General features: G+C 50.6%; 7 protein-coding genes across 7 annotated transcripts; 2 read left to right on the top strand and 5 right to left on the bottom strand.

Annotated features, from left to right (window-relative positions):
- Positions 1-2,038: 2,038 nt before the first annotated feature.
- On the bottom strand, positions 2,039-3,344 carry PFICI_09807 (uncharacterized protein; the record flags this gene model as incomplete). The annotated part of the gene is made up of 4 exons (XM_007838388.1): positions 2,039-2,439; positions 2,516-2,565; positions 2,631-3,118; positions 3,189-3,344. The coding sequence occupies 4 exons, from the start codon at positions 3,342-3,344 to the stop codon at positions 2,039-2,041; spliced, it is 1,095 nt and encodes a 364-aa protein (XP_007836579.1).
- Positions 3,345-7,316: 3,972 nt separating this feature from the next.
- On the top strand, positions 7,317-8,714 carry PFICI_09806 (uncharacterized protein; the record flags this gene model as incomplete). Its single annotated transcript, XM_007838387.1, has 5 exons — positions 7,317-7,615; positions 7,684-7,826; positions 7,976-8,010; positions 8,069-8,397; positions 8,456-8,714. 5 exons carry the CDS (start codon positions 7,317-7,319, stop codon positions 8,712-8,714), a joined length of 1,065 nt encoding a protein of 354 aa, XP_007836578.1.
- Positions 8,715-10,244: 1,530 nt separating this feature from the next.
- On the top strand, positions 10,245-11,330 carry PFICI_09805 (uncharacterized protein; the record flags this gene model as incomplete). The annotated part of the gene is made up of 1 exon (XM_007838386.1): positions 10,245-11,330. The coding sequence occupies one exon, from the start codon at positions 10,245-10,247 to the stop codon at positions 11,328-11,330; it is 1,086 nt and encodes a 361-aa protein (XP_007836577.1).
- A 249-nt stretch (positions 11,331-11,579) lies between these two features.
- On the bottom strand, positions 11,580-12,227 carry PFICI_09804 (uncharacterized protein; the record flags this gene model as incomplete). The annotated part of the gene is made up of 1 exon (XM_007838385.1): positions 11,580-12,227. The coding sequence occupies one exon, from the start codon at positions 12,225-12,227 to the stop codon at positions 11,580-11,582; it is 648 nt and encodes a 215-aa protein (XP_007836576.1).
- A 174-nt stretch (positions 12,228-12,401) lies between these two features.
- On the bottom strand, positions 12,402-13,412 carry PFICI_09803 (uncharacterized protein; the record flags this gene model as incomplete). The annotated part of the gene is made up of 1 exon (XM_007838384.1): positions 12,402-13,412. One exon carries the CDS (start codon positions 13,410-13,412, stop codon positions 12,402-12,404), a length of 1,011 nt encoding a protein of 336 aa, XP_007836575.1.
- Positions 13,413-14,080: 668 nt separating this feature from the next.
- PFICI_09802 (uncharacterized protein) lies at positions 14,081-16,372 on the bottom strand (the record flags this gene model as incomplete). The annotated part of the gene is made up of 1 exon (XM_007838383.1): positions 14,081-16,372. The coding sequence occupies one exon, from the start codon at positions 16,370-16,372 to the stop codon at positions 14,081-14,083; it is 2,292 nt and encodes a 763-aa protein (XP_007836574.1).
- Positions 16,373-18,282: 1,910 nt separating this feature from the next.
- PFICI_09801 (uncharacterized protein) lies at positions 18,283-19,815 on the bottom strand (the record flags this gene model as incomplete). Its single annotated transcript, XM_007838382.1, has 3 exons — positions 18,283-19,524; positions 19,585-19,668; positions 19,729-19,815. The coding sequence occupies 3 exons, from the start codon at positions 19,813-19,815 to the stop codon at positions 18,283-18,285; spliced, it is 1,413 nt and encodes a 470-aa protein (XP_007836573.1).
- Positions 19,816-22,257: the final 2,442 nt, after the last annotated feature.

The raw sequence follows: 22,257 nt of genomic DNA, 5'->3' as shown, positions 1-22,257 counted from the left end.
TGATTTATCTGACATACATATCGCGCATAAACGAAAGACGTTGTTGTTGGACGAATATGGCAGTTTCCAATGCATCGTGGTACGTTTTAAGCATGTGCTGCATCACTAATCAATGATATATTTCAAGTGATGCACTATTTTGGGAATATGAAGTTGATGGCTGTGATAGAAGTTTGTCATGATTCGCATGCCAAGGGAAGTTGGCCAAGAGAATTGTTTTCAATGGTTGGAAGAGTGCCCCAATACCCATTGGCACGTCGCAAGTTGTTGGTCATCAAGCGAATTGTCATGATATCAGCGTCATCAGTAGATGACAAAGCCCCTTGTCGAAGTTTTGATACACACTCACGGGCGATACGACAGTTCCATTGGGGAACTTTGGGCGATGAGCACAGTATTTTGTGTGTATAATGTGATTGTATAGACAATTGGCGTATGATCAATTAGAAACACATCTTGCAGGCTGCTTGGTCGGAGTATTTGTTCTATTTCGAGTCTCATCACCTCAAAACAAGACCATATGCAATTATTCTATTTATCGCAAGGGAGGGCAAGCCGCGTATCAGTCATGCGTACTTAATCTCGACACGCGCCTTATGTAGGTACTCCAAGGTGACATTTCTTGAAAAACAACACCAAATCGCTTGATTATGCGTTTTATGATTTGAAGACATCTAAGCGGATCATTACACACGAACACCGTCTTATCTTTGGGTACAGTCTTCTCGCTAGATGATCTCACAAGTAAGGGCCCTTCTCAGATAGCCCATAAGCGAGTCGGATTGCGTGCAAGTCTAAGAAAGAAAGGGGTGTTCTGTCAATGGACAGGCGTATCGTCGCAATAGAAACTGGTACCCGGCCGCTTAGTCTATATTTGCTCAAGACAGTGGTCAGCGCCAGGCATCGGCCGTGTGCAAATGATGCTCCATCTCTACTGATGTCTCAGAAGCGTCGTCAACATCGTATCATGATCCAGGGTCAAGAGCCAAATGCGGGTTTTCACTGTAGCCCTAGTGATATTAATTGCTTCTGGGGCGGGAATATCCAGGAAGACCGGCGAACAAGCCTCTCCCGTCGCTTCTTCTCTCATCACCTTTCGTCCTATATGAAGATACCAAAAGAGAGGGGCAGTCACATCATCTCTGTTATCCCTTTGTGTCGCTTAGAGTGGTGGTTGGCGGAGGTTAAGCTCATTCGGGTGGTTCTGGCCGACCTGCGACCAATGTTCCGGCTCATCGGGTGCGCTTTTTGAGTACTATGTACATGGTACGGACATTTAGTGGCAGGTGGCTGCTCACTGCTAGGTTAGTGCTTCAAATGGACATGGGGGTGCCCTGGGTCGGATCAGGTACCCGGTGTCAGAAAATGGAGCCGTTTAGTTCTATAGTGCTGATTGGATTCTATATCAGCCTGGTTATACCTATCGAACCTGATGACCATAGAACTTGGTCACAGGGCGATTGATCCTTTCTACCATCTCTCCACTCTCGGAACAGGTGCACCATTCTGTTGACTGACAATAGCAACCTTTATCAGTGACATTATAGTTCGTCTTGGTCTGGCTAAGGTTACCTGTCACACTATACGCGGGGCCACCTCGGTCTTCGGTGCCAAAATGGCGTTACAGTGCTTAACCAGACAAGCAAAAGTCTCCGTACATGACCGGGTTTCCTTTTCTCCTCTTCAATACTTTATAAGGAAGACAATTAGAAGGAAAAGGAAAAGGCCGTAGCGAAACGCCGCAAATTCACCATGTAAGCTAGGCCAGTACGAAGACTTTTGCTCATTTATTATAACAATCCAAAGCCCGTGATCCCAGTCACTATAAAAAGGTACCCGGATAACAATGGGACCATTTCTGTATTATGGTCAGACCATCATGCCCTGGGTACCTTGGCAATGCCCTGTCTTGAAGTATGTTTCTAGATGTTGTATATAGACATTGGTATCTCTAGGCAAGTCTCTACTACAACCACAAAGACTATGAAATCACAATGCTTGTGCATAACTTTTTAACCTCTCCGAATCCTACCCGAGTCTAACAGTTTGACGACTGAGTGCCCCTCCCAATATGGCCCATCTCGTATCCGCGCTCCTCATACCGGCGCCGGTCGTCATAGGTCAGCGTGATCTCGTCCGTCTTCATAATGTAAGGCTTGCCGCCGGGCCAGATGCTTCTATCGCTATCCGAGTCCTCCTCATTGAGCTCCTGCTGAGACATTGGTCGCGGCCGCGAGCTCACCACGGTGGCCGGGGTCTTGGACATGCGCGACAGACGACTCTGACTACCAGGCATGGCATCTTTGCCCGTGCCTTTGCTGTTGGAGCGCGCCGTGGAGCGGAGCTCGCTGAACAAAGCGCGTAAGATGGGTATCGAGGTAGCAATCACGGTGACGGCAGTCTCGGCAGCACCCCATTCGACGAGGTCAACGCCGTCCCCTGGGTAGAGGTTAGTATTTGTTGTAGGCCACAGTCCATGTATATGTATATAGTGACTTGCAAGTAAAATCCCCACTGGCCAAAGCCTGAATCTTGACACATTTGACGAAGCCCGTGATGCCGGCACTAATCAAAGACAGATGAATTAGAAAGGTGGGTTGGTCACATCGGTAGAGGTTTCGAGCACTCACAATACACCCATACTCATGGCGATAGCAACACCAAGCTTCTCCCTCGTTCGCATCTGGAGTTTGGGAATGATCGTCCAAGGCAGCAAAGCCAAAAATATGTCCATCACGCCCGACCACGCGCCTGAAAATGTATTGTATCGAACAACGACAGCATGATCCCAGCAGGTTCCCGGCATTAGGTCCATCAGCCAAATCTTCTGTACAGGTGTGCACCACGTCCATGTAAACACAGCCGATATCAGCATGAAGACGTTTGACGAAATCATGAATGACCAGACCGCATATTTTGCCCATCCGTTGGTGATCCGTAGCATGGTGATGGCGAATGAAGTCTTGCTCCAGAGGGCGCCTAGAATCGAGAAGAAGGCAGTGAGTTGTCCAAGGAAGCCCAGCTCTCCGAGGTTCTCTGGTGCAATGTCGCCCACATGTCGGCCAAAGCCAAGGTTGATTTCCCGGGTCGTGACGGCGGTCGGCGCAACAAGGCACAGCTTTATCAGTTCTTCTGTCAGTAGATGGAATAACCCAAGAAACATATGATGAAGTGTAAAGTGCTCGTACCCAAGCCAAGATCAACATATAGTCATCCCACCATAGGCCTCGATGCCTGGAGAACTTGCAATAGATACGAAGACCAAGTACAATTCCCGACGCTCCTGTCAAGCTCCAGATAACTCCAAGAGTTTCAATGCCACGGTCAGGCACCGTACTGCTCATAATAACCGTTGCCTTGGGGCTAGTAAAGACGGACACAAGTAGATAGAGCAGGTATCGGAAGATCAGGATGTGGGCAGAGCGCCCTATAGTAGTACCTCGAAGCAGAAGTGATCAACACATCAATGGGGCCAAGTTCAAGTTTAAGGTTGTGGATATTGGCATGGGAACTCGACAGGATCTAGAGGGAATAATATACCAGTGACCAACAGAAACGATTTGGCAGGTCCCGTATGAATATACGCTAGATCCTGTCAGACAATGCTTTGGGGTTTTGAAAGGCCAGATGCAAGTCGGGTCATGTCAAGTTCCTCTTGGTGTAACTCTAACGAGGGGATCTGTACCGTCGGGGAGGACATACATGCGAAGAAACTCCAGGGGCAACGGCTCTCGCGCCATGAAGGGTGGTAAGCACACATTGCTGGCAGCAAGAGAAAAACCAGGAAAATATTTCTGCAGAGGAATCGATGCTGGGGTCAAAAAAGACTACGTATCGCAATGCGCAAGAAGAGGAAAGCAAGGACAATAGAGTTTCGAAGCGAACCTCCGGGGATGTAAGAGCGGATCCCTGGCTTCGAGTTTGGCGTATGTCACACACCACTTCTTTGAAATAGCTACTATGTACATAGCTACGGGCCGCAATTTAGTTTATCGAGTTGAGCCGAGCATGGAACCTTTCTGAAGGTGTCTAGTATGTTCGCGAAGGAGACCAGACGAGGCTCTAGCACCGGTGTACCTTTGCTACGACATAAAGCTCAAGTCCCTTTTTTTTTTTTTTTTTCCCTCAATGGCAACCTCGTGAACAAATCAAAGTCGATCAGAGAGGCCCCGAGGTTCAGGTTCAAGGTCAAGACACAAGAAATGTGCAAAGATCGTCTTTGTTGTCGTTGACGAGGAGGGCAAAGGAATAGACGATCTCCACAATCAGTGCTCTCATTGCAGCGAGCCAATTTCTCCGATATGCACGCTGCCGTAGCTGGTAATTGTTGCACAAAGTTGCCCCGGATGCTCGTCCGGCGGATGTGCCGCATACTTGCATGGAAAAACGCACGGGGACTCTTTGGCATGGTCGGCTGGCTGGTCTGGTGGCTTGCAAACGACTTCTTTTCCCACGTTCTGCTGCAGAGTATAGGATGCAGGGATTCCCGCCTAGCGAGAGGCAGAGTCGGCGTGGCTGCTGTGGTCATTTAACCGTCAATATCTATGATGTATGCAGGGACTGTAACTACCCCGTCCACAAGACATTAATTCCCCATGAGTCCTCGATCGTGCATCTCAATGACTGAGAACAGGTCAAACACACGATTGTTTGGCATGAATAATGCTCTTGCGAGCGTCATGCAGTCTATGAATTCCATGTGTTATTGATGGACAGGAGGATCGTCTGACACTGCACTTGTTGCTTTCTTTTTTCCCGGACGTGACACCCATTTCTGGAGATCAGAACGACTGACGAACTTGACATTGTTGCAATGATTGGAGTACTTTTGCTGTGTACATAAAACAGCAAAGAACATCAGTCACTGCATAAAATACAACCAGATGTGACGATGCAAGGCTACCCTTACTCAAACCCCGTTGCGCTAGTGTGTGTGGCATTCGTTCCATGCCATAGGACAGGACATTGTCATCGCTACAAGTCGACATGGACATGCGATTGGTCACCCGCCGGAGAAGCCGTTGGGTTGGGTTTTACAATGTGTCCATAGCATGTCAAGATTCTGTGTGGAATTTCCTCCACACGATGCCGTGAGATTCGCGCTGTAGTATGGCACGAGTTGTTGATAAAATATCTTTGACAGAGAGGCTCTCTTAAAGTGACCATGTTAGGCTTGTGGGCGATACATTGAAAACGCTCAGAATCGGGGCTAGACTATCTATACCAATCAAACAGAAACTCGGTAAATGGTAATTCAGATCATGGAGTCTTGTTTATTCTGAATGTCACCTTGAAGATCATAGCGCAGTGAGGGGAAGTCGAATACTACTTGAAAACCGAAAGAGAGAAGCAAGATCGGGGAAGTCGAACGCGGATCAAGCATCGGAATACTGAAGATGCCAAGATTTGCATACAAGAAGGTTGCACCTGCGCCGTAACAGTGGCCCATCCGGCAGAATTCCGCGGACACTCGGAAATGCCGCTATCCAGTGGAGTGTATGCTCATGTTGATGCTGTGCCGCAAATTGCGCATTGCGAACAAATTCGGTATCGAGACGTGGATATTCAAGTACATTTAGGTTCTTCTTGGGAATGGCGAGATGATTTCCGTAACTGTCACCAAAATGCCACCTCATCGGCTTGCGAATTGTTAATTTATTGTGAAAGAAAACGGTGCAGGAGGGTAAAAAGCATTTCAACACCGAGGCCGAGTGTGATCAACAGTGGGGTCCTGTCACCAGATCTGTGCCACTAAAAAGAAATGCGACAAGGACAGGGCTTCATAGATTACAATTCTAGAGTGAGACGATCCGGAGTGTGCCGACTATTGAGTTGAGCCAGCAACCCGTCAAGCCCATCTTCACAGTACGCACTCATTTGAAAGTAGTAAGCATCAAACAGTGCACAGGTCGAGTAATTTTGCACAGAAGCAACAAACACGTCCTCTATCCATCCCATGTCTCAGCAATAGGGCAAGGAACTTTGCATTCTGGAATCCGCTCGAACAACTCTGGGACAGGTCGACTACGCATCGGGTTTCAGGGATCTTTCCGATCATCTAGGGATCCACCATTTCATAGCGGACGAGCTGCTGGAAAAGAAGCTCAGTGCCCGGACCCTGACACCCACTTCCCGTTCCACCCGGAACCAATGTGGCTGGAATGGTGGGTGGTGGGCTTGGAAATCTCCCGAGTCGATCGCCATGTACCAACAAGCCCACCTGCAGGTTAGACGTGAGAATGTCACACAGGATATTTTTCTTGAAAGTCTTCCCTTCGAAATCAATAGTTGTCGGTAATCTGTTCCGATAGACTATTGCGATCAGTATACTCCAACCAAAAGCTGCAGTGGAAAGCCTGATGCCGTGGCGTAGAATACCACAGTGACGGTGGACGACACTAGTAACTCGAAATGTACATAAGCATTGCAATAAGCAAGGTAACCATACAAGAACATTGCCTGCGATCCCAGGAAGCGGGGGTAACGGCAAGGATAATTCTCCTGTTACAATGGTACTAGCCCTTTCATGGGCTCGACTTTCGCATTTCTACCTTGAATGAATCTCCCCTCTGTGACCTGGTATTGTTTCCAGGCTCGATAGAACCCATGTCTGCTTCGTTCAACAATCGCGTACCCCCAGCTTTGTTGACGATGTGAGGTCTAGATGCCCATGTAAATATCGACCAGACCATGTACATGATAGAGTAACAGTTTTCTGAGAGATTCTCTTCACTCTACTCTCGGCGATACCATAAAAGCATCAATTCTCATAGCATTAGTATTGCTATAGCATTACTATCGAAGGACCCGCCCCGAGGAAACGTACGGACAAAGCCACCATGGTAAACTTGGGTCATCTCCTGCATATGCAGGAACGGCTCATACATGTGTATAAGGACTAGTTCTACCCAAAAAGAGATCCCAGAAAGGCCAAACACCAATAGCGATACACCCAGGACAATAGAGCCTTGTCCAGCCTGGGGGTTTGCGCGTGGCGAATGCCCAGGCATGGGAGCGCGCAGCAGCATAGAAGCCAGCTATAGACCCGCCACCTTACGCCTCCACCTATTCGTCAAGGATATCACGCACACATGAACCCCTTTCAATATTAAACATCCCAGAGCTAATGCCAGTATGGTCGAAGCTGCAGTGATCCTTTTCTAAAGGCAGGTGACCTCGAGTTTGTTTCTTTTGTCTTTTGTAATCAATCTCTTGCTGCTGACTTGACTTGTGCCCTGACCTCGACGTACTGTTGGGAAAATCCGGTCAGACAAGCAGAGAGAAAAGGAAAAACAGAGGCTGTACTATTTCCCAACATGGTCTCTCTACTTACAGCCCTCCTCCTTGGCGCTGCCGCCGCCGCCACACCTGCATACGGCCTCTGTGTCACCCGAGACGAAACATGCAGCGCGGACGCGGCAGTCATACGCAAGGAGTACGGGCAGTTGACCGACGCCGAGAAGCTCAGCTTCGTTGCGGCCGTCCAGTGCGTCATGGCCAAGCCCTCAATCATGAACGATGTGGTGCCCGCAACGACCAACAAGTTTGACGACTTTGCGGCCGTTCACGTCAACAACACGCTGGGCATCCACATCAATGGCGTCTTCCTTAGCTGGTAGGTAACCCCTGATTCAAGTTGCACACGGATAGATTTCTCAAGAGGGCTGACAAGAATGATTAAAGGCACCGGCACTTTGTCTACCTCATGGAGAAGGAGTTGCATGAGTGTGGATTCAACGAAACCTTGGGAATTCCATATTGGAACTGGGCCTTGTATACGGACCTAGAAACTAGTCCAATGTTTGATGGTTCAGAGACATCGCTTGGTAAGACTGACTAGATACTACCATTTTCTCTTTTACTCGTGCTATTGTTTTTTCTCCCCTTCCGCACTCGGCATCTAGTACCCCCAACCATCACGATGCAGATCGTACTTCAAAATCGTCTTGCCCCTGCTAATGCAAATTGTTTCTAGGCAGCAATGGTGCTTACGATCCAGATTCTGGCGATGTAAGTGCTTTCCATGTGAGGACGAGCATCACGGAGCAGTGGCTCACCGTATCTATAGGTCTACTCGACACCAGGTGGCACCATCCTGCCCCATGGTACCGGTGGCGGTCCCATAGTATCTGGCCCGTTTGCCAACCACACAGTCAACTTCCAAAAGATGCCCTTTGAGCTCGTCTTTAGCGGGCTGCCCGCCAACTGGACGGTCCCTGACCCTCACCTCATGACGCGCGACCTCAACAATTATGGAGTGCAGACGTACTGCAACCAGTCCGACATTGACTACGTGTTGAGTTCAGAAAACATCACCATCTTCCAGTCAGTCATCAACGGTGATGACAACAGCCCTGGCATCCATGGTGGCGGTCACTACTCGATTGGAGCAACCGGGTAAGTTCTCAACAGGACAAATGTCGACAAGCAGCTCGAAATTCTAATAATTGACTAGCTACGACTTCTTTGGATCGCCCCAAGATCCCGCGTTCTACCTTCACCACTCCATGATCGACAAGATCTGGACTGATTGGCAGGCCGTTGATCCCGTCAATCGCCGATACGTCTATTTTGGCACCAGCACCATCTTCAACGGCAATGCCACGGCCAATGTGGTCAACGACACGGTCATAGACTATGGCCGTCTAGGCTCGGCCACTGTCGGAGAGGTGCAAGATCCTCAGTCAGGACCTTACTGTTATCAGTACGAGTAAAGTGTTTTGAACGAGAGCTGTATTCAATGGACAGGTGCTTCTAGTTGGAGGAGGAATATATGCTTTTAATGATTGCTGCTTTCGAGGTTTCTATTTACTTGGATGAATGTATACATGATACCCTTCCTATCTGGGTTACATTACGTGATCAAGATGTCTCTCAGGTATAATTTGGCACCTGTATATGTATGGATCACGCCAGGTTGTACATACTAGGGTCGGCACACACAATACATAGGCACAATTATAGATATGGTCGCTCTGAACGGTTGAGGAGTGACACGACCAGTATCCAAAGTAAATAACGAAATTAAAGATGGTCTACGTCTACAAAATCCATGTGTGAAAACAGACTTGATGACCCCTCCCGTCATGTCACCCAAAGGGTGCCATACTATGTCGCATCAAAGAGAGTTCAATGTAAGATGCAAGGTTTCGTGCAAGTATGCTCCTCGTGTTACCAGCCTTGCACAAAACGATGCTCTGCTTCGGTCAGGTAGATAGAAATCAACTGTATCAACTTTTTGGCCCGTAATTGGCAACCCTGTCGGTGCATAAGTGCTGTCTCCAGAGGGTACTACCTATATATCAAGGTGATATTGAAATCCACCTACCGGCTGCTTTCGAATCTCAAGCATATGAAAATTGGGTGTTCAGAACATTAAATACTGACAACTACTTTAGTAACAAGAAACCGCTGCAAGCTTGAGTTGGTGTCGGTCCCCCCACGAAGATCAAAATGCTTGGCTCAGCCCAGGGCGGCGATTAGGTCCGACAACGGCCGATGCTGCTTGCGCTGAACTGGGGCTGGGGGGTCCCTTAAGGCTCCAAGCTACATACAATTGGGGCCGTCTGACGCCATATCCGGGTTCCGCTGGGAGACTCTCAGTCCCGCAAATCAACATTCTCCAAATCCGAGGTCAGCAAAAAAACAGCCATTGATTTTGTTCTCTTACCATAACATAGGTGGTATCTGGGTTTTGGACGCTGGTGAAAAATCTAGAACACCTTCGTTGCATACATTACTCAAAACACGAGCTGCCACATCATCAAACGAGGTTTTCGTTGAATCTTTTGGCTGTAAGTGCCCGGACTTCACCGCTTGGCTACACAAGGAACCACCCAAAAATACAGCACCGCACCTGCGCACACCCCCGGAAAAGTCGGGCTTGCTCGTTGAGGCCCGAGATACGTACATAGTGCGCTGGCATCAAATCCTTTCTCGTGTGTCACGAGACCTTTTCCTCATTGGGGAGCAAAGAGAAAAAAAAGAATAAAGCAACGACACTGGCAAGCATTGGAAAAGCGAGTTTCGGACCCAAATTCAAACCCAGTCTCTCGCTGAAACAATTTTACCTTTTGAGTCTCAAGTGTACTATCATTGTCTTTCCAAAAAGCATCCTCGACCTGCTAGTGAGGATATAAAAAGGTTGCATAATCGAGGATACATACAAAAACGAGGTCCAGCGAAGAAAGGGAACAAGGAAGAAGGAAGAAAAAGAAGCGGTATTCAAACCTCACTGAATCATTATGTGCATCGGCCTCCTAGCAACGTCGCACCCCAAGTATGCGCTGGTAATCCTAGACTCGCGGGAGGAGTACATACTGCGCCCGACATCGCGGCCGCACTTTTGGACGCACCGGCCCTCGGGCAACGTGGTGCTGTCGTCGCGGGACCTGCTGCGGGCCACGCGCGGCACCTGGATGGGCATGACCCGGACCGGCCGCGTCGCCGTCCTGACAAACTTCCGCGAGCGCGTCGACCCGGCCGAGCAGAATTCCGTCTACGGCGTCAAGAGCCGCGGCGAGATTGTCAATGCCTGGCTCGGCGCCCCCGCCGGCGAGACCCTGGACCACTTTGTCGAGAGGACCCTCGAGGGCGGCCTGCTCAAGGGCGTCGGTGGCTTCTCGCTCATATGTGGAGATCTCAAGGCCCAGCCATCCTCGAGCAACGGCACAGAGGCAAACGGCGAACCGGCCAAGACCAATGGTAAAGGAGACGACAAGACTATTGGCCCCTTTGTCGTCATCTCGAACCGCAGCGACGCCGTCTCGGGCGTGCCACACATTGCCGACAAGAGGGGCCAGGTATGGGGCCTAAGCAACACAACCTACGAGGACCCTCCGACCTGGCCAAAGGTCATCCTGGGCCGACAATTGACGCAAGAGGCCATTGAGAAGGCCGTGGCCGAAGACGCCGACGAGGACCGGCTCTTTGACCTGCTATTCGGCGTCCTCGACACTAATCGCATGCCGGTCCGGGACCCCAGCCTCGGCCACGAGGAATACGTGGATCAGCTCAAGAACTCCATCTTCTGCCCTGCCATCACCGATGAGCAGCGTGAGCGCGACATGGCTGCCGCAGTCGCTCGCGGCAAGATGAAGCCGGCCTTTCACGAAATCGAGGACGAGAGTCGTGAGCTTGCCGAGGCCGAGGACGCTCCGGCCATGTTTGAGACTGGCGCATACGGCACCCAAAGGCAGACGGTCATCTTGGTAGACTGGGAAGGGCGTGTCACATACAAGGAGAGGGCATTATGGGATGCTCATGGAAACCCCATTGAAAGAGGCAAGGGTGACGTTGTAGTCAAATATGATATTGAAGGCTGGTCGTAGAGATTGTACATGAATAGGCGCAAAGACAGCTGACGAGAAGCCTTTTGACACGGAAAAGGGTTTCACTAGACGACAAAGTATATCCAGTCGTCTCAAAATTGAGTAGGGAATATGGCAAGACTGCTTTTCAAGAGACATGGCGTTATTGGTTCTAGAAATTGGTATTTACTTCTATCAATTTGTCTATACTTCTCGATTCAAGCCACCTCTACTATCTGAGATGAGTGACCTCGACTTGTGTTCCGAGCTTCATTTCGAAGCTGTGTAGCCACCAGTGCCAGCGTGTGTACGGCTCGACGGTGTGCCTGTAAAGATGAATCGGTCCAGAATATCTTCCAAAGTTGTCTTGCTGGATGTGTTTGACTGGTCGCGCAGCTGTAGTTCCTCCAGACGATCGAGGGGCTCTTGATGCTGTTCCATACGCCGTAAGCATTCGGGTGTCTGGTCTTTCAGAGGCATGAAGCTGTATCGCCGAAGTTCGTGAAGGAGTGGGTCGATGGCATCTGTTTCTGAGCAGCGCCTATGATGATGAGGGTATGTTGATGTAGCGCATGTTTCTCCTTCATCGACGCTCCAAGAGCCCCTTGACATCCCTGCCGTACTGGCATTCTCGAGCATAGGCCGGCCGCTCGTAGCCCCGCAAATGTACACCAAAGAATGAGGTCCAGAGTGAGCATCAATACCATTACGATAAAGTGCCCCGTTGTCAGAATTCTCCGCAGCTTGTTGGTTGCTTTCATCAGAGGCTTTCATCCAATTCCTGATACGACCACGCGACTGGACTTGCTGAGAGGGAGGACTGTTCCTCTCATTGGGTGCACTGGCTATACCCTCACAGCAACCCGTTCGGCCTTGATAGGATTTGTTGAGCGGTTTCGGAAAGTTCCAACTGCTCATAGGCTCTGATCGCTGCCCAGTACTGTGCGGCCCTTGACTATCCATACCCGAGATCAATGCATTCCGACTGCCGCAGCTACTGCACATTGAAATGCCTGGGAGTACACTGACTCTGCGAGATGAGAAATCGCTGTCCGTAGTGCTTGATCCAAAAGAGCAATCCGGAGTGGTTTCCTAGCTGACTTCTGCAACGCTCCTTTTGGTAATGATGGTGGCCTTGATTGACTTGTTTGCCATGCTCTGCAAATGTGAAGAAAATGCCGGGGTGACTGTTGGCTTCACCGAGCTTATTGTCGTGGCCGGTTCTGCCGGACAGGAAGCAGTGGGGAAGATGCTGTCGGCTTTGGTCACTATCGGTCTCTTGTTGTGGTCCCATGGTAGGAGAACCGAGAGGCATCCAGACGGCAAATGTTCTCGATGGAGCCGTCGCAGACCAACAATCACAATATCCAAGATCCCGGCAATGTCATTGGTTGACACCAAGAAGTTCTCCGATGTACTTTTGGGTCTAGAGTCTTGATCCTGAGCGACAAATGTCATGGAGTCTAGCTGTTCTCGCGGTGAAGCATCACAGGCATCATGCCGCATAGTGGACAGGTAAGTTCGTATATTGGCCACGATATCCTCCACACCTCGAGTTGACCCCGTCGAAGGATCAAAGTACACTGGTCTGCTGTTTTGAGATTTGGCGGCTCGCATAGAGGAGCCGATACTGGTAGAGCTCCAGTGCTTGGTCGTTACAGGGGCAGCTGGGGATGACACGAGTTGCTCGATGGTGAGAGGCTCGTCGGGTAGTGAAGCAAAGTCGGGGACGTGGCTACCATCAGTCGGATGATCGAAGCCAGAGGGTAGGCGATGTCGACTCAGGCGATCAAGTACTGGCTTGGAACAGAAGTGGTGTTGTGTCGATGATTCCTCATGGTGCGGAAATGGGAGCGTCCACTTGACTCTGGAGGAGCGTTGCGTATCAGATACGCGTTCATGCTGCTGGCTCGTACTCTCCAACGAGGCATCTTTGTCTAGAGCTGTATCAAAGCTACAGGTCGACCTGGGAGTTCTGTCACATTCTTTGGCAGAGCCTTTTGGAGTGGTGTTGTCTTCATAACTGGCGACCCGCGAGGGTGGGAAGCTGTAGAAGCAGTCATCAGCACAACCCAAAGAGTTAGGACGAGAAGTCGAGGCCATGATAGGAGTGTAATCATAGGGATAGCTGGCTAAGTGACATGCTTGATGAAGAGAAATAGAGGGTCGGTATGCATGAATGTAAAGTAAAGACAGGGACACGAACCTGCTCAGTCTTTGGGCATAATGTACCCACGAACCAATCCCTAGCATGCTGTGTCGAGGGGCACACTGTCCTCGGCCAGTCACAGGTAATGGTTCGTATCGGGAGGAAAGTGCTACTTGGCCAACGCTCTCAAGGGCAAGCTATGGAATGACGACATTTATACGGGTCTTCCTAGTATGCTGATTTCATCTTTTGTGCAAAGTAAAACCTCGTTCCAGTGCACGGGGCTGTATCAATTCTGTTGGCATTCAACCAGAGCGATGAGAATATTTTCTTGCATTTGAAGCATTGATGTGGAATTCCATTGCCGTCTGCTTCCTTGTTCATGGGACAAGGCTGCATAGGATGGAGGTCAGTGATCCTTACGAACGCAAAGAATGTGGAAATTATACAGCAATAAATCGAAAAATATCACAGACAAGGCGAGATATCTAACCAAGGAAAGAGAAATCCAAGAGTCAAGCACAAAATCGCAACAAGTTAAACCTTTCAAATCATGTATTATTTCTACAGGGGTTTGATCTATTTCTTCAGACCTATTACATTATGCCTTGTGTTACATATCTTAATCAATAACAACCATGTGTTGCTGCGACAAAATGAATTCGTGGGCCTTGAGCTTGATGGGCAAGAGACTCTCGACCACGGGCAGGACCGAGTGCACGATCGAGGGGATCGTGAAGCTGGGACGAGTCTGGTACGAGCTGGTCCGGTCCGTGTCGCTCGTGTTGAAGCCACCGTAGGCGCAGGGGGCGCCGTTGAAGGCGGCGGCGGCGGCAGCCTTCCACAGGTTGGTGATGTTGGTGTGCATGTCGGCGGTCCAGTACAGGCGGCAGTCGGCGTACTCGGCAATGTACTGTGCCGGCGTGCCGTCGTCAAGGTTCTGGGGGAGGATCTCGTCCTTGACGTTCAAGCTAAAGGCCGAGCCACGCTGTAGAGGATACTCCTGGTACCGGTCAAACTCGGCCAGGATGTCCGTGTCATTGGTTTGGCCGCGAGCCAAGTCGATCTGCGAGTAGATGGAGGAGTACGAGTAAGACTGCGAACCCTTGACACCTCCGACGCCCTGGATGGCGCCCTCAACGGGACGTCCACCCATGGCAATGGACTTGACGCCAGCATCCCACTTCAGGAACTGGGAGAACAGGGTACAGGTCGAGGCACAGTAACCATCAAGTAGGATGACAATGTTCTCGGGGCCACCAAAGGGGCGGGTGAAGTTGGTGCGGCTGCCGTAGCCGGTGACGTCGTAACCAATACCATAGGTGGTGTTGCTGGTGTCGAGCGGGTTGCTAAAGTTCCACTGCATGACGTCGGTGTAGTTGTCGCCATTGTATGTCAGCGGGCCAAACTTGTCGTCAAAGGACTTGAAGTTTTCGTCATTGACGTCAATGTCGTAACGCCAGTTGAAGACGGATTCGCAGGTGAAGATGAGGTCCTCAGAGGCCGTGTTGGGGTCATAGCCCTCGCAGGCGGCGGAGAAGACGTCGGCTACGGCGGTGAAACCGTCCGAGTGCCTCCAGCGGCCGGTACCGTTCTGCACAATGTCCGGGAACAGCTGGCGGAACGTGTCGTAGCCCTGGAAGATGTAGCCTCCGCCGTTGGTCTGGACATCGAGGACGAGCTTCTTGATACCAGCATCGACGGCGGCTGCGAAAAAGTCCTGGACCTTTTCCTGGAATTCTGCCGGGTCCTCTGGGGAGAACGAGGTCATGACCAGAACTCCGACATCTTCAAAGCCTTCGCCGTCGAGGAAATAGCCCGAGACGATGGAATCGGAAGAGACGACGACGGGATCGCCGGGATAGCCAGGCAAGGCGGCACCATCAGGCTCAGCAGTAGCAGTAGCCGAGGCGGTGGTGGTGGTAGTAGTGGTGGCAATGACCGTGGAAGTAGTAGTAGTGGTTGCTGCCGAAGACGTGGCAGTGCTCGTGGTAACTCCAATGGCACCCGAGACGAATCGTGTAAAGAATGAAGGCCCATCAGTGACACCGGCCCAGTTGCCCTTTATGCGGCCAATGTTGGAGATGGTGATTTCTGTGCCGTTTTCAAAAGTGAGTGTGGTTTCAGCCTCGGGGTAAATGTAGCGAACACGACCACCAGACTTGAAGTAACCCTCAACGCCACTCTGGTTGTAAGCCTTGGACCAGAACATGGAGTTGTATGCTGAATCGGCATCTTGGTTACTAGAAGCCTGGAAGATCCAGTCGCTGAGATAAGTGACGGCGTCAAGGCCGTTAATGAGTGTGACCACCGAGGCCGTGTCTGGAGAAGAGATGACATCGCTATATACTTTAATGACTGGCAAGGAGCTGCCGTCCTCGCTGATGGAGACCAGAGCCAACCGCCGGCCCCATTCGATGGCGGCAGTCAGCAGATCCGTGTAGATGACAAAGTGACCGTCGTGGCCCGGGCCAAAGACATTCTTGTACAAGTCGGCCTGCCACGAGTACTCGTTGGTGTACGAGTCTGCCTCGAGAGCATCTCTGATTTCGTATAGCGCCTCCCAGAAGTCATAGCCAGGGTAGAAGTAGTCCTCGGGCGGGTTCTTCTTGAAGGCCGTGTCCGACTGCCACTCGAGATAAGGAACGATCTCGTCGATGAACTTGATGGCGGCGTCCTTGGCGAGCGGCACACTGTTGAGACAGTCATAGGCAACGGAAGCCTCTATAGTCGGTGTGGCCGTGGCGGCGGACTGGGCGGCCCAGGCGGAGCTCACGAGAGCACATGCTGCCGTGGTCGCGGTAGCAGTGACAGTGGTCGGGACGGCGCTGGTGGTGCTGTTCTGCGCAGAGGCTCCCGGCACTCGGGCGGCCAGGGCAAGCACTGAAGTGCCCAGAACGGTTGATGTCTTCATGGCTCCGGCACGATCTGTGTCTCTTCTCTTTCGGAAGCTAGCGGGCAACGACCGATCGAGGGCTCAGGCAACTTGCAACGGGTGCGCTGCAGATCGTCGCCAAAAGCATGGAGACGATCAAGAGATCTCCGGGACATCTTCATCTCCCTGGACAGCTGCGGTCTTCGCGCCTTTGTACTACTACGGGTTTACTGCCATGCTTTTCGCGCAGGTGTTGCGTACGCTGGGGTCCACGTTTAATTTACCCGCACTAGCATGAACAACGACATGGTGCCCTTCCCGGAGACTCCACCGTCAGCGTCGTGGGTTGCAGCGGGCGCCAGTTCGCAGACTTGGCGTCAGGGGTGACAGATGAGATCAGGAGGCCTAAGAACTTTAGAGCAGGGTCCGTCCACCGCGCCGCCAGTAGCGAGCAACTAGAGTAGGTAGAGTAGGCAGTAAGCGAGATACAAAATCTCTTCCCAAAAAAGGAACCAGTTCTGTCTGCGCCGCCCCCGTCCCCACCCAATCCTGCTGCCAATCCATCCTGTTTGCCCATCCCCTCTCGCGTGTGCTGCTGCTGACTACTGAGTTTGCTGGGTTGAGGGTTCCTGGCTTATCTACCTACAGTAGCATAGTACTATGTAGAAAGCGAGACATGCGTGCGAGATGACATCCATACCTACTTGGCACCGCAGCTTGGCGGTGTAGCTTCTGCGCCGCAGTCCCGAGATCGAGGAAGGGAGACTACACAGTAGACTGCTGACTGACAGAGCCAGGGTATGAACTTTGGGAACGTTGCTTTTTTGGCAGTGATCGACAGGCCCGCTTCCCATACTTGTACATACTGCCGCTTCGGGAAGGTCACGAAAATGAGAGGGATGCGTACATACATTTTGCATGCATATATACTATTTGTTCGCCTGGTCCAACAGGTACTGGAGAAAGGAAACCCGACATAACCTGTGTTCGATTAGGGAGGAGTACTATTCCGCACGAGAATTAAGCTTTGAGGGGCAAGAGATACACTCCCAACTACTACTGTAGATAGATTGTCCGGCCGCGGCTCGTCCCAGACAGGCTTGGGATTACCCGTATTTGCTTATTAACTTGGACGTCCTCCTGCCCAGACGGAATCTAAACCTGGCGAAATCTGGGTCTCATCCCGTTGTCATCCCACGTTGTACCGCATGAAAAGGTTCGGGGCTTGGCCATGCGCGGCTACTGCAGGCGCCCTCACACGCGAAAAGCAATTCAGCACTGTTATTGCAGGAAATCCGGTTCGCCCTTTTTCCAGGCATCATCATTATTGTAGATGCAATGATACATTGCCCTTGTACAAAGTACTTGTGTGTATGTATGGTACGTCCGCAAGCGAGCACGCGTTTCATTGTTTCCTTTCTTCAAGACTTGACGTCTCGAATAGAGCGTGAGGAACTAGATAACACCTCAGAGTCGTTCAAATATATCTCTACTAGGCTAATTAGCCTTTACTCGGGACTTTATCTGCATTTATTTCCGGTTTCCGTACGCACGAAGCACTTACAGTAGAACAAAAGTAATTCTGATCTCGCTTTGGTACGCATAGATATCATCTACTAGAGTGTTGAATTGCAGCACAGTGATAGTTTGAGTTTAGGCCAATCACTACTTGCTTCAACGGCCAGAAGACGATGCTGCCGCACACACCTATTCACGCTGTTCATCAAGCAGTCGCATGTCACGAGCCAACACACCAAAACTCATCGTCAATCAATAGCAATAGTAACACGAATAGTTTGTAACCTTGTCTTTTCACACGTTTACATCGAGTCTTCTATCTGCTGTGTGCTTTCTTGATCTTGTCCTTTTGCAGTGCTGGCCGGCTTGAAAGATTTTCAGAAGCCATTGCCGTCTTTCCATCTCTGTAGTGAGCATTGTCGGTTGGCGACTTATTTGTAGATACCCCAAGGGTCATCAAAATCCCAAGGGTCTTTAGACTTACCAACCGACGTGTCAACCGGGGCAGCCTCATCATCGCCATCGTTCTGAGCAGCCTCATTGGCGGGCGAATCATTCTCGTTGACATCGGTCATAACCGTATCCTGAGTCTCGTTGGTGTTGTTACGAGCACCTGAGGCCATGGTTATCTCGCCTTGGCCGTTTCCGTCATGATCCTGAGGCTGGTTGTTCTGGCCGGCGCGAATCGTCAAGGCCGGAAACTGAGCAGAAGCCGAAGACATCTCAGGAGCTTGAAACATAGCAGGAGCCTGAGGCATAGCAGGAGCCTGAGGCATAGCAGGAGCCTGAGGCATAGCAGGAGCCTGAGGCATAGCAGGAGGAGACACATGAAGATTCTGCAGCATACGGATCAGATCCTGACGCTCCTGGACCAGATTCTGACTCTCCTGGGCCATCTGCTGAGCCATCTGCTGCTCCCGCTCGTGGATGCCGTTCAGGCGGGAGAAGATGTACCTCAGTTGGAGAGTTCTGCGAGCGGGAGCAAAATCGAAGTCGGGATCTCCAGTCCTCTTCGATCCCTCAGCTGGAACCCAAGTGGCCCATGTCTCTGAATAGGGCTTTCCAGTCTCCTTGGCCTTTGCGGCCTGACGGTGCAACTCAGTCTTTGTCTGGAGCTCCGTAGGGCGGTTTCTGCCCTTCTCACCCGGAAAGTGAGACTCCACGTGCTTCTGGTACGCATTAAAGTTATCCCAACCGGCTCCCTTGTTGGAGTCGCAATTCATGATGCCGTGGAGCAGACACTCGCCGACAGGGAGCTCACCAGAGTCCTGATTTTTCTTGTAGGCGCCCTCTCCTCCATGAGACTTGATCTTGTGGTTGTGGCTGTGGACATCCTTGAACTTAGGGCCAACGTCTGTGGTGCACTTGACGTTGGCACTGTTTCGGTGGTCACAGTACCAACGGACGTTGCCGTCCTTGATGGCCCAATGGCCGTCATACTTTTGCAAAGCCTTGACAGAGCCCTTCTCGGACTCCTTGTCCTTCAGTAGGACATCTCGGATAACGCGAGAGTACTGGTTGATCCTTGCCTTGGCCTGATCCTCGGTCATCTTCTCAACAACATTCTTCTTCTTGTCGTCTGTCTCTGTGGCGGCAACATTGGTCTTCGACTTCTTAGCAGCAGGGGTCAAGGTCTCGTCTTCATCGTGTTCTCGCTTGAGGCCATTCTGGATCTAGGGACAAGATTAGCATCATCCATGAACTGGAAGTGGTAGACTGAATATGATACTTACGGTCTCCTTGGCAGCCTCTTCAGTCTCAGGAGCGCCAGGAGAATCCTGGGAAACGAAAAGAGACTCTTCCTCCTCCTCCTCCTCCTATGAAATATGTCAGTATCAGTCGCTCATCATCTTGTTGGGGGAAGAATGAGTGTATACCTGCTGACGCTTGGCCTCATCATCTGTCTGGACCTTGTCGTCCTCCGTGGGGACCTTGCCATCCTCCTTCTCCTTGAAGGGTGCCATCTAAATAAAGAAAAGAGTTAGCATAAGCCAAAAGATCATAAGCCAGGAGATTGACTTGCGTTCGTGATGGCTTCGGTACACTAGTGACGATCTGTACGGTGGAATGAGTCAAGGTGTTGCTTGATGATGGGGTTGGCCGGTGAGGCTTCGGTAAATGGAAAGGAAGAGGCACGAAGGTATGCGGAGGTTCAGGGCAACAGTAGCGGGCCCGGGTGAGTGACCGCTTAGATGCGCAAATAGAAAGAGACACAGGATGGACCGGAGCCTCCGGGCCCACTCGGGTAGGTAGCAGCTCTGGTGGACTCGGCAAAAGTCGGAGGTTATGCGGCAGGAGCTCCGGGACTTGAGTGCGTGGCAGCTCCGGTGGACCCAGCAAAACCGGAAGCTGCAAAACCGGAAGCTACCCGGCAGGAGCTCCGGGATTTGTGTAAGTGACAGCTCCGGCCTCCCGGCCGTAAGACCAGAAGGCTCCGGAGTTCACACCGGAAGACGCCAAATTGAAAAGGACAGGGAAATAGAAGAAAAAATAAAATGACCTAGTTGAGAGAGAGAAGAACATTGCTTACCTTGTTTGATTCACGTCCTCTTGTTCACCAAATTGTCGTGAAAATTAGTGATCAAACAAGACAACTCGTGTAGCGTTGGAGGTGTTGTCCGGTGTCAACGAGGTGATGACAAGATGATTGTAAAAACCGTCTGATTGCAGTATCAGACGAATGATGCACAGGCACCAAAAGATTGTGATACCAAGGATGTCTTGGCCCAGAATGTGATGTGGGTGGGGAGAGAGGAAAAGGGAAAGAAATATTCAGGTCTGGAGAAGAGTCTGAATAAATGCTTTCCAAGAAGCACAGACCGCAAGCTGCAATCAGTAAATTTTTCAAAGGGACCCGCGTGGGCAAAAGGCAGAAATCCAGGCGGGTCAAGTGATTGGTTAGTGCCAAGGCCTGGCTGTGATGGCATTCACAGTCTCGTCGACGCTGCATTTGAGGTGGGGCAAGGGGGAGAGCGCTTGCTACAAACGCCCCTTAGTAAAGGCCGTTGACTGCAAACATGGGCGGGAACGTTTACCATAAGGGAGATGCCCCTTGGGCAAGAGATGTTAATATTCACATTATGGGCGGGAGCGTCTACCACGAAACCCCCTTGGGCAAGAGCTGTTGATATTCAAATGGGCGGCAGCGTTTACCACGAAACGCCCTTTGGCAAGAACTGTTGATATTTACATTGGGCGGGAGCGTTTACCACAAGCGAGATACCCCTTGTCGAAGATCTGTTAGTACTCACATTGTGCGGGAGCGTTTACCATAAAACGCCTTTTAGCAAGAGTTGTTGATATTCGCATTAGGCGAGAGCGTTTACCACCAGACTGCATTCAACTATGAGCTGATGGCTAAATCAAAATAACACAGGAGCACGTACAGTGAGGCCCAGTTGGAAGGCAGGAGACGTTCGTGACATTTTCACAAGGAATCATTGGCATGAAAAGGAAGCAAGAGCATACATCACAAAAGCTACATATGGCGGGTACAAAAAGAAGGGTAAGGTAAACCAAAGGCCTTTACCTGGAACACATGTCTGAATGGGAGGGAGTGACAATAATCGACTTGAGCGAGCACGTTTACCATGATTGTGTAATTTGGAATTGACAAGAACTCGAAACCTCTTGAATGAGTGCGAGTGCGTCTACCATAAGCACAATTTCAAAAGGAAAAAAGTAGTAAATTTGTGTATGTGAGCGTTTACCACAATCACGAATTCGTTGAATAGGTCTACCACAACATTGATGCACGAGTGCGCCTACCACGAGCACACTCACTCTCAAATGTACAAAGACTCGCAATATTCAAGTAGTTCGAAAGCATTTACCACGACCGCCTATCTAAATGGCAAGAACTGACAAGGACTGGCAACGTGGTGATGTATGTGTACGGGTGGCTACCACAAACGAGCTTTCGAATGTGAGCGGCTACCACAAACAGGCATGGTGGGACGCACCGAATTCGATCAAGGCATGTCTCTCACCATTACACTCGAGCTCATAGTTACTTTGCAAGAATACATAATTACTAGGGTTGCTTCATCTCGCCAAGATCGATAGCGATTTGCACGATAGCGTTCCTTGTAGACAGCCTTGTAGTTTCTAATTCCCGAGGATATGACGAATGAGAAAGACATGTTCTTTTTAGCCTGTACATGTTGCAACTATGCATTTTGCACTTGGCGAGTACGTCTGTTGCAAAACCCCCTCCCAAACCCAAATCCATGATCTGGTGACAAAATAGGAGAACACAAGGGATGGCGGGAGCACAAAACCCGAGATTAGTATCATGTGAGGTGATTCATGGTTGTTAAAGGCAGAATTGTTCACTTCCTATTGCTCTCCTCATCATTCTATGAAGATACCTAGAGAGGACGCCTTGGGCAACATGGGCACTACCC

Source organism: Pestalotiopsis fici (genome assembly GCF_000516985.1).
Source record: "Pestalotiopsis fici W106-1 unplaced genomic scaffold PFICI_Scf_7, whole genome shotgun sequence".
NCBI lineage: Eukaryota > Fungi > Ascomycota > Sordariomycetes > Amphisphaeriales > Sporocadaceae > Pestalotiopsis > Pestalotiopsis fici.
This window is presented reverse-complemented; position numbering and strand designations above follow the sequence as displayed.